The sequence below is a fragment of the Dermacentor variabilis genome, chromosome 4 (assembly GCF_050947875.1).
Source record: "Dermacentor variabilis isolate Ectoservices chromosome 4, ASM5094787v1, whole genome shotgun sequence".
Classification (NCBI taxonomy): Eukaryota; Metazoa; Arthropoda; class Arachnida; order Ixodida; family Ixodidae; genus Dermacentor; species Dermacentor variabilis.
The window spans coordinates 31,925,411-31,937,328 of NC_134571.1; the positions used below are offsets into that span (position 1 = coordinate 31,925,411).

An 11,918-nucleotide genomic window follows, 5' to 3' on the forward strand; every position below is an offset into this window, starting at 1 on the left:
GCCTCCAGGTTTCTGCCCCATACGTGAGTACTGGTAAGACACAGCTGTTATACATTTTCCTCTTGAGGGATAGTGGCAACCTGCTGTTCATGATTTGAGAATGCCTGCCAAACGCACCCCAGCCCATTCTTATTCTTCGGATTATTTCCGTCTCATGATCCGGATCCGCCGTCACTACCTGCCCTAAGTAGATGTATTCCCTTACCACTTCCAGTGCCTCGCTACCTATCGTAAACTGCTGTTCTCTTCCGAGACTATTAAACATTACTTTAGTTTTCTGCAGATTAATTTTCAGATCCACCTTTCTGCTTTGCCTCTCCAGGTCAGTGAGCATGCATTGCAATTGGTCTCCTGAGTTACTAAGCAAGGCAATATCATCAGCGAATCGCAAGTTGCTAAGGTATCCTCCATCAACTTTTATCCCCAATTCTTCCCACTCCAGGTCTCTGAATACCTCCTGTAAACACGCTGTGGATGGCATTGGAGAGATTGTATCTCCCTGTCTGACGCCTTTCTTTATTGGGATTTTGTTGCTTTCTTTATGGAGGACTACGGTGGCTGTGGAGCCGCTATAGATATCGTTCAGTATTTTTACATACGGCTCGTCTACACCATGATTACGCAATGCCTCCATGACTGCTGAGGTTTCGACTGAATCAAACGCTTTCTCGTAATCAATGAAAGCTATATATAAGCGTTGGTTATATTCCACACATTTCTCTATCACCTGATTGATAGTGTGAATATGGTCTATTGTTGAGTAGCCTTTACGGAATCCTGCCTGGTCCTTTGGTCGACAGAAGTCTAAGGTGTTCCTGATTCTATTTGCTATTACCTTAGTGAATACCTTGTAGCAACGGACAGTAATCTGATCAGTCTATAATTTTTCAAGTCTTTGGCGTCCCCTTTCTTATGGATTAGGATTATGTTAGCGTTCTTCCAAGATTCCGGTACGCTCGAGGTCATGAGGCATTGCGTATATAGGGTGGCCAGTCTTTCTAGAACAATGTTCCCACCATCCTTCAACAAATCTGCTGTTACCTGATCCTCCCCAGCTGCCTTCCCCCTTTGCATAGCTCCCAAGGCGTTCTTTACTTCTTCCGGCGTTACTTGTGGGATCTCGAATTCCTCTAGACTATTCTCTCTCACATTATCGTCATGGGTGCTACTGGTCCTCTATAGAACTCCCCAGCCACTTTAACTATCTCATCCATATTAGTAATGATATTGCCGGCTTTGTCTCTTAACGCATAGATATGATTCTTGCCTATTCCTAGTTTTTTCTTCGCTGCTTTTAGGCTTCCTCCGTTCCTGAGAGCATGTTCAATTCTATCGATATTATAGTTCCTTATGTCAGCTGTCTTACGCTTGTTGATTAACTTAGAAAGTTCTGCCAGTTCTATTCTAGCTGTAGGGTTAGAGGCTTTCATACATTGGTGTTTCTTGATCAGATCTTTCGTCTCCTGCGATAGCTTACAGGTATCCTGTTTAACGGAGTTGCCACCCACTTCTATTGCACGCTCCTTAATGATGCCCATAAGATTGTCATTCATTGCTTCAACACTAAGCTCCTCTTCCTGAGTTAAAGCCGAATACCCGTTCTGTAGCTTGATCCGGAATTGCTCTAGTTTCCCTCTTACCGCTAACTCATTGATTGGCTTCTTATGTACCAGTTTCTTCCGTTCCCTCCTTAAGCCTAGGCTAATTCGAGTTCTTACCATCCGATGGTCACAGCAGCGCACCTTGCCGAGCACGTCCACATCTTGTATGATGCCAGGGTTAGCGCAGATTATGAAGTCTATTTCATTTCTAGTCTCGTCATTTGGGCTCCTCCACGTCCACTATCGGCTAACCCGCTTGCGGAAGAAGGTATTCATTATCCGCATATTATTCTGTTCTGCAAATTCTACTAATAACTCTCCCCTGCTATTCCTAGAGCCTATGCCATATTTCCCACTGACTTGTCTGCAGCCTGCTTCTTGCCTACCTTGGCATTGAAGTCGCCCATCAGTACAGTGTATTTTGTTTTGACTTTACCCATTGCCGATTCCACGTCTTCATAAAAGCTTTCGACTTCCTGGTCATCATGACTGGATGTAGGGGCGCAGACCTGTACTACCTTCAATTCGTGCCTCTTATTAAGTTTCACAACAAGACCTGCCACCATCTCGTCAATGCTATAGAATTAGTGTACGTTACCAGCTATATTCTTATTAATCAGGAATCCGACTCTTAGTTCTCGTCTCTCCGCCAAGCCCCAGTAGCACAGTACGTGCCCGCTTTTTAGCACTCTATATGCTTCTTTTGTCCTCCTAACTTCACTGAGCCCTATTATATCCCATTTACTACCCTCTAATTCCTCCAATAACATTGCTAGACTCGCCTCACTAGATAACGTTCTAATGTTAAACGTTGCCAGGTTGAGATTACAATGGCGGCCTGTCCGGAGCCAGGGATTCTTAGCACCTTCTGCTGCGTCACAGATCTGACCGCCGCCGTGGTCAGTAGCTTCGCGGCTGCTGGGGACTGAGGGCCGGGGTCTGATTGTTCTATTCATATAGGAGGTTCTGGCCAAGTACTGCACCAGGGTGGCCAATCCTGCTCTGGTGAGAGAGTGCGTTACCGGTTCTGGTCACCGGGATCAGGCCGCACTCCAGGCCTGTTTATGCAATTTTCTCAACACACGGTTTTTTTTTCTGGCGGAAAATTGCGCGGCACCGGGATTCGAACTACGGTCCTCTTGCACGCGAGGCGGATACTCTACCGCCACCGCAGGAGCTGCACGCCTCATCTAACCTACAGTGGTGCCTTCTTTGATCAGTCAAGGTGGACCAATATGAGCTCGGTTAAACCACACAGATGGCACTCAACAGTGGTGCCTTCTTTGATCAGTCAAGGTGGACCAATCGGAACTCGGTTAAACCGCACAGATGGCACTCAATTGGCACTCTCTCAGCTTGTGGTTACGGCGTCACAAAACTTTTGCGTCAATCCACCAACCATGGAACATGTAACAGGATGCTAAGAAGACGCTGAGCAGACAACGCGGCGCGGATGATTCCATCTCGAGGGGCATTCAGCCTTCCTATTGGCTAAGGATTCGTGTAGCTTGCACAGTGCTGAAACTAGCTTGTGAGATGGAATAAAGATACATCGCGAGGAAGACAAGACAGACAGGATTTGACGGAGAAAGTAATTGCAGCGCTACCGGAGGGCGTCGCGGAATGAATGAATGAATGAATGAATGAATGAATGAATGAATGAATGAATGAATGAATGAATGAATGAATGAATGAATGAATGCAACTTTATTTGAATATATACAGCGTGCTCGCGCTTATCGGCGTCAGCGGAAGTTTGAGTCGTGCGTCGTTCTTGCTGTGGCCACTCTTGTAGAGAGCCTACAGCGTCGTCGCGATTGCAACGAGGCCACCCATAAAAGCTTGTCTGTAGAGTTTCCTTTTTACAGCGAAACTGTTAAGCGCTATTTCCTCCAGGATGGTGTCCATGTGCACACATAAAACTCCGTATACGTGAGCCGATCCCGAAGATAATGCGATTCCCGGCCGACTCGCGGCGGAGGTGACGGAAGCGTTAAGAACTCCCCCTACGTAGGCCAATTCCGAAGATAGAGCAATACTCGATCGGCCCACGCCGGAAGTGATGCAGGCATTAAGCACTCCCCATACGTGGGCCGATCCTGAAGATAGTGCGATACCGGGTCGGCCCGCGGCGGAGGTGCAGTTCGCCATTAAGGAGCCCACATACACAGCTTCGCTGGTCATCTTTCTTCACAGAGTGGAAGGGCATTGAATTTTTTTTCTTAAAAGATTATTTTGAATGTCATTAAAGGGTTTCTTTAAATATGGATACAAGTGCGTGTGCTGCTTCGTCGAGCGTTTGCGCGGCTTGTTACCCGAGTTTCTTGGCACTTCTGCGCAGAACCAAACCGAAGTGAAAGCCTATGTGCCCGCCAGTCTTTGGTACGACCTGCTCTCCGGGATCGGCGTGAAAGTCGAAAGCGGCACCCACCTTACCTTCCCCGCCGCTCTGAGCGACCCGATGAACATCCTCATTCGCGGGGGACACATCTTCGCAGGGGCGACGAACGCCACGACTACAAAGGATCAGTAAGAACATCTCAGACGCCCACATAATGGCTTTATCTTAATTTTGGTTAAAACGCCGAGTTCTAGTGCACTCTAGCCGGAGGAAAACTTATGGACCTCACAACCTCGGCTAGGCGGCGCTACTGCGGCCCTTCAGAAGCGCCCCCAATGTTAAAAAAGTCGCGGTTTCACTCGAAAGGCGAAGCGTTAATTGCGATAGCAAATTATCAGGCAGCTACACGAAGCACGGTTAAAGAATTTATCGGCTATATAAACTTCTCTAAACACTCGTTGGCTAATTCAATTAACAATCACGTCTTCACGCAAGCAATGACAAACACGAACACATCTCACTCGATGACTGTATGCACTCGCTGTCAGAACGCTTGTAGTGATTAACGGGGGCAGCAGCGTCGGGTGAATTCCACTTCGTGTTGCATCTTACTTCAATGCAACTAGGCGCGCGAGGGCATAGCGCACGCAAAGCCATCAACTATATCGAGTGGCCTGTAGCCTTCGAGCACATCGCAGATTACCTCCAAGATAGAGAGTGCGCGACCGCGCTCAGTCGCCGTAGCCGGAGTAGAAGGGAAGATGCGTACCTTAGCCGCCGCACTTCGCACCTCCCTTTAGGCGCGCGACAAGACGTCGCCGCATACAGCCACCATCCAATTGATATCGCAATAGAAGTGTCTTCTTGAGGTCGCGTCGCCGCGTCATTGTTGTTACCTCTCGGCGGAGCGCGTGCTCTCTCTCTCGTCACTTAGTAGGTGAGCAGCATATATAAAATAAAGCTAAATTATCTTTGTTTCGGTGACGGCTACGAGCAATTATATGTACAATGTCTTGCAAAGGCTTGAAAATATTAAATTGCTTTATGATAAAGGGTGTACAATTGGGAATTGTGTAAACTACTACAGTTGACGTTTTGTCACGCGGCCGCCTGAAAGATTCGCAGACCACTGGCAGAATTTCCGGAAAATGCCCATAATATTTGCCCGTTGGGTTGCTGCCCAAAACATGCTATTGTTTTCACTGCATTTCCGCACTACCCACTTGACCGTGACAACGTTTCTCATCGGCTGGTTCTGCAGCGCGCATCTTCCCGAGAGGGACCAGCGTTGCGTGAACGCGCCCGTATGTACGAAGCTTACTGAACTTTATCGCTGTGTACGTAACTGCCGCTTGATTTATCACAAGATGTGTATCAAAAGAAGGCACGCGAACGGAAATATATGGCGATTTGACTCTGTACAGCGCTGCGCCAGTCTCATCTGTGAATTTCTCTTAAGCAAGCATGCAGTGTCACGGGCTGCTCTCAGTATTTCGTGTTTTCAAGGCTGGTGCGGCACTGAGCGACACAAATATACTGTGTACCAGCTTACGGGATGAGAAGGCCACGCTTGCCGAAGTTTAAACACAAACACCGACAGCACGCACTGCAACGCAAACGGCCCTGTGGTTGCGATGACGGGAAAGGAGGCGACCCACGACGTCGGAATCTGTCAGCGAGGGAAGCAATTAGCGCTTGTGTCTCGTACGGAAACTTGTCTCGTCTATAGCGAACGCTCAGAGAGCTCCGCACGTGTGAAATTCCAACTCATGACACATTTTTGATGTGATCACATTTTATAAGTACAGCCCTAATCACACTACACAGCCTTTATCATCCAAACCTAACATCCATAACGCCTCTTAAAAGGGATTTCATCTTCTAGAGTGGCATTTCGCTAATTGTTGTGCACTTTCCAGGCGGCAGAAGCCTTTGTTTTTGTTTGCGGCTCTTGACAAGGATGGTACTGCAAAAGGAGAACTCTTCTGGGATGACGGAGACTCTCTAGGTAAGATCTTAGCACGTTGCCTCCTATAGCACGTTGCCAGAACTGGCTCTCGCGAGAAGTGCACACTTATATCATCAGAGGCAAAAGGCACTCCAACGGCGCTAAGTGTTCACAAATTAACCAACATTTCAAATCAACTTCCTTCCTACTCGCCTCGCGAATTGTAAGAGTTCGCACTCTAAAGGAAGCATACAATTAGCGCGTTAGCTTGAGGGGAATGATGACTGCGTGGCCATGGACCTCGCAAACTCACCACTTCCTTTATTTCATTTTATTTCACTTATTATACCTCAAAGACCTCAGTTGGGGTGTTACATGAAAGATGGGTTTTAATTACAGTGAAAGTGCGATTCCAGTGCCGTCTTGAATTGATGTGGGTTGGAATGGTGCACGGCAGTTGTAGGTAGATGGTTCCATTCCCGTACGGTCGTTAGAGAAAGTGGTAATTACATGAGTGGTAATTTGCGCTGGGGGAGAGTAAACCGCTCTGGGATGGTTTGTGCGGCTGAACAAGCGATGAACTGGTAGGGTAGCTGGAACTCCGAAGGGAGCATTATAAAATTTGTGGTAAAGGCACCGTCTAGATAGGTGACGTCGCAATTCAAGGTTGGTCAGGTGACCACGAGCCTTAAGCTCGGAAATGCTGGAATGGCAAAGATGCAGAGAGTAAATAAGACGAGATGCACGATTTCGGGCTGATTCGAGAATATTAGATAAGTTAGATTGATGAGGATCCTAAACAGCGCACGCGTATTCTAACTTGGGGTGAACAGTAAGATAAGCTATTAGTTTCACTGATGGGGGAGCGAGTCTTAAGTGCATGTACGAACAAAGGCCAAAGCGCGAATCGTGGAGTTATCTATGCTTGTTATGTGGGTTGACCAAGAGAGATTTCTTGAAAATGTTACGCCAAGATATTTATAACATACAGTGGATGGTATTGTGGAGCCGGAAATGATATATTGTGCTGGCTGGTAATGTGGCCTGCGGTGGAAAGATATTAATGAAGTTTTCTTTATATTTAAAGACATTAACCATGTGTTACGCCAAAACTGAATAAGGCGGAGGTCGTTTGTCGGCGGAGGTCTATTTGCAAATGACTGCGTCATACGCAGTCATTTGCAAATAGACAAATGGTAGAAGAGATATTAGCTGGGAGGTCATTAATATAAATGAGAAAACCAGAGATTTCGGGGGATCGGTTTGATGAGTGGGTGCTAGCATAAACAAAATGCTGCCGAGTGGTGAGAAAACTGCGAATCCAATTGTATACAGGTGTATTAATGTTTAGTCGTGAAAGTTTTAGCAGTAGCCATTGATGGGGAACTTTGTCGAATGCTTTTTCAAAGTCTAAGAAGAAAGAATCGACGGGTATGTGTAAGTCAAGGCTGGAACTAATATCGTTATATATACACATGAGAGTCCTGCGCGAAAGCCGTGTTGACTAGAATGAAATTATTGCAGTCTAAGAACTTGGCAATGTTTGAGGAGATCACATGTTCCAGTAGTTTAGAACAAATGCTAGTAAGTGAAATAAGGCGACAACTGCTGCACAAAGATGGAGGACCTTTTTTAGGTATTGGAAAAATCTTTCCCACTTTCCAGTCTATTGGTACCACTCCTGTTGATAGCGACTGCTGGAAAATATGGCATATTATCACAGTTATAGTCGATTTCATGCTTTTCAGAATTTTCGCATTGATACTGTCCACGCCACATGAAAATGTGTTTTAACAAGTAGATTAGTTTTAAAATGCCGTTTGGAAAAATGTGATCGGGCATCACGGTATAGTCGAGATATGAAAAGGGACATAAGTTGTCGACAGGTTCGGCGGTAAAAATGGAAGAAAAAAAGTGGTTAAGCTGTTCGGCGGCTTCATGATCGGGAATTGTATGGTTTTGTTCGTTGAACAATGCTAATCGTTGGCCGTTATTAGGGTTAATGGCGTTCCAGATTTTTTTTAGTTATTTTGTAGCATAGCAGGTAATGCCTGTGAAAAAAAGGAAAGTTCTTTGTTTGCGAGACTATCGAATTATTTTTTTATGACATAGTAGCTGCTCCACGCGCGTGCGTCATTGGACCGTTTTGCGGAACGAAAAAGCATTTTCTTTTTATTATTCAACCGCTTCAATGTGACGTTCAACCATGGGGAAGACTCCTTTTCGGTTACGATAATGTTGGGCACATGCTTAGTGAACAGGTCTAGTATTTTGTTTTTCAAGAGTAACCGGTGAGCCTCGACTGAACGCGTTGAAAAGTCAGTTAGAAGAAAAGTAGTAAATTCTTCGAGTTCAGAGTTTATAGCAGAATAATCACCCTTGCCGCACGGTGTTATTGTTTTAGTTATCTTTGTGGGATGCGAAAACTGACAGGAGTAGGCTGCATGGATTACTGAATGGTCCCTGAGCCCTGGCAAGAACGTCATTTTTGATACCCTGTCAGACTCAGATGCAAGAAAAAGATCTAAAATAATAGAAGAATTATCGCTGTAGCGCGTGGGTTCATCGATGAGTTGCGTTAATCCAAAGGTTCGGTACAAATTGATGAAATCGCTCTCGGTACCGTTTTTCGAGGCTACCCGTGCTAGATTTCTCCAGGATATTGCTGGAAAATTAAAGTCGCCAAACAGCAGTATCGGAAGATGTCGATAAGATTCGGTTAGAGAGCGAAAACCGTCATGGTATTCGGGTACAAAAAGAGGGTCACTACCAAGAGGGCGATAATAAACCCCAATTATCGTGGTGGGATACGAAGCATTGCAGAGAACGAATATAATTTCGGAACACGAGGATGTCTTGATTCCGGTACACTGAAGAATGTTACGACTACCTATTTATACGCCACCACCACACTTATTAGTGCTGTCACGTCGGAATAAATATTGAGATCTCGAAATACTTGTACAATCTCAGAGTCAGTTATAGCAGGGTTAAGCTATGTTTCTGTGATTGCAAAAAAAATCTTATTCTGTTCTCTTAACTAGAATTTGAGAGCATCTACTTTAGGAAGAATGCTTCTTATGTTCGTATATAGAAACGAAAACGATTTTCTTCTCAAAATAATACTGCTAGGGCCTAAGTGTTTAAAGTGCCAGGAACAACCTCTTCAGCGTTGTGGATTTAAGTATGTGTTTTGCTACCAATGATGAGTTTGTCATGTCGAAGTTTAATAGATTGCTGTTGAGCTTTGCCGAATACGGCAAAGGCGAGTAAGGTGGGTTCTTGCTTTAAGTGTGCTGGGGGAGTAATTTTCCGAAATTCGATACTGGGAGCCCTTCAGTTTATATGCATATGACAGAACTTTTTCTTCAGTCTTAAAATGTGCAAATTTAACAACGATTGGTCGGTTTTTCTTTGTTTCGTATTTCCCTAACTGGTGAGCTCTTTCGATATCCGTTGACTCAATTGTTGTGCTTAGCTCTTTACTACATTGCAGCACTGAGGCTTCAGATTCGGACCGCGTTTCACGTTCTTTATCCAAAAAAAAACCAACGAACACTAACTTTGAATGGCGTGTTCGGTCCTCAGAGTCGTCCAATTTCGCCCCGATTGTCGCTATATTCAGACAGCGTGATGGCCCGACATGTTGTTCAAGCCGGACCGTAAAGCAGTTTCTGCTCCAATTTGACACTGGAAGTCTACGGAGATCTATTTGTAGCCATAAACTGCTTCTACGGAAAAGTTGCTCGCATGCTGCAAGTAAGACTTCGGAAGCTGTTCGTGAACGGTGAAGTTCGCTTCAAGCGGGGCCGCTTTAAGTGGGCTTAGATGTATGAGCCAGTCTTAACGTGTGCACTACCGAACGCAAACAAAGTGAAAGCTATATGACACCGCGGAAATGCATGGAAGCGCTACATTTAGCTGTCGTTCTTCCGTTGCACGCGTTGCAGAATCGTGCGAAAGGCGCGCTCCTCTTGACGCAGACTCGAAATCCGACATGTCGAGAAAGTGTACTCGCTTTTTGTTTTTGTCCCATAAAGCCGTTATTGCGCAGGTCTTTTGCAGGACGCTTTCGAAGGTGACGCAATCATGGGCAGGAATTTTTTTCCCTGTTGTCTACACGAGAAAGAAAGACCAAAAGAATAGGTTCTTCCTTTCACGATAGCCAGACTATAGCATATACTTTGGCCGTTTCTAAATACGTTTCTTTAGAAACACCGACTAAGAAAGGACCGGCAATTCAGACGTAATTGCAACAGCATCACTTGCATATTAATACCGCAGTTAAATTCCATTAAAGTATATGATCTCATCCCGAACTAGAAATGTACATACAATAACATTATGTATATATTTTAGAAGAGATCTATGCGAACCCCATCGTTACACCGATCCTTCGTTATCATCACTAATAACACTGCCGCATATTTCTCAAGAGAGTAAGGACGTACCTAACGGCAGAATTTTCTGAATCGTTATTTCAGATACTATCGAAAAAGGAAAATACAACCTGTTCACATTTTCTGCAAACTGGGCAGAAAAGGTAAGCGTTCACAGAGCTTCCGTTGACGCAGGGCGGATAACCAGCTGCACATGCAAATTGTCCCGACAGGTGGTGACTTTTGTAACACCCGTGATGAGCGGCTACGACGAGAAGCCTGTAGTGAAGACAGTTTATGTGGCCGGTGTTTCGAAACTGCCCAACGACGTTACCATCGGAACCAGAAGCCTGCAGTTCTTTTACTCCAAAGGCAAGGTAAACAAAGTTCTCATCATACGCCTAATTATGTCAGGGTTCGTTTATAACAGCGCTCCTATGAATTAAAATACGAAGAACGGGTAAGTGCGCTTACGCATTATACATTCACACTACGTGAGTCAACGCTTCCGATGGCTACTTTTGTAGCGTAACTGTGATTTTATCAGTGCCATCTCATGCTTAATACACGAACAACGGGCAAATATGGTAGCACTGTACATAGTGAAGGCGCGGCAAATAGGCTAAATCAGTTTCGGCTGGTAAAGCGCACTGTACACAGTGAAGGCTCGACAAAGAAAAAGATAAATCAGTTTCGGCTGGTAAAGCACGAATTCTATTTCGTGCTATTCTATTTCGAAGTCTATTTTCGTCAATTTTACGGTAACAGTTTGAACACAAGAATATAAAAGGGAGCTTGTGCCGAAACTCCAACGCAAGTATACCAATTCATTTTCTCGTATTTAGACTGATGCGGCACATTGAACATTTTCGAAACTTGTCAAGTTCAGTCCCAGAGCCATTTAGTATATGATGTAGCCCATCCTTACCAAGCAAATAACTGGGCCCGAGTAGGCACCGTTAAAATTTGACCACACCGTAAGCAGGTGCGGAAACTTCAAAATGGTGTCGGGCTAACCGTCTCGTAGTAGTCCTCTCTTGTTTTCTGCGTGTTTTGTCGCTTATTAGGCCTCCTCCGACAGTAACAGTGGCTTTGTTGGCACTCTATAAAAGTTAATTTACTAATGTAGCTCAACGTAATAGTCCCTTTAGCATCCGTTTAAAGTCAACGTGAATCCCATTTAGATTGTTTCAGTGTTAGCAACGCACTGCGCTGCGCCGAATTGAGCACTACACTGAATTTTTTTTTTCAGGTACTCGTCATATCTGGCGTCAACCAGCGCTTGGACCAAGCCTTCGAGATAAACTGGTCGTAGCGATACGCAACTCCACGAGCTGCAATTTCAATCCATGTTGGACGGATGTGTCAAACCTTGTACAACCACACATATAAACCACATAAATAAAATTCACCAAAGCGTCAGCAGCATTATCAACGCCCAATTAATAAGTGACAGAAGCTGTGGGGAAACTTATTATTTGCTTTTAGCGTTCGAAAGCCACTCGTAGGTATGGAAGAATGCGGAACGAAAGAATCAGCTTCGTTAGCCTCCCGCGCCTTGCTTCCACACCATGGCGTGCACCATCCAGGTGCATTCACTACTATTCCAATTTTCAATGCAAATGTACAAAACAGAAGTCGGGAGAAAT

General features: G+C 45.1%; 1 protein-coding gene across 1 annotated transcript in view; it reads left to right on the plus strand.

Moving 5' to 3' along the window:
- The window catches only part of LOC142578882 (lysosomal alpha-glucosidase-like), a 38,027-nt gene extending 26,333 nt beyond the window's left edge, over window positions 1–11,694 (plus strand). The window contains exons 16-20 of the mRNA XM_075688553.1: window positions 3,943–4,130; window positions 5,862–5,950; window positions 10,375–10,433; window positions 10,503–10,646; window positions 11,522–11,694. Of these exons, the coding sequence (XP_075544668.1) occupies window positions 3,943–4,130; window positions 5,862–5,950; window positions 10,375–10,433; window positions 10,503–10,646; window positions 11,522–11,584 (543 nt within the window). The 3' untranslated portion in view covers window positions 11,585–11,694. The remainder of the gene's footprint in view (window positions 1–3,942; window positions 4,131–5,861; window positions 5,951–10,374; window positions 10,434–10,502; window positions 10,647–11,521) is intronic.
- The last annotated feature ends 224 nt before the right edge of the window (window positions 11,695–11,918 follow it).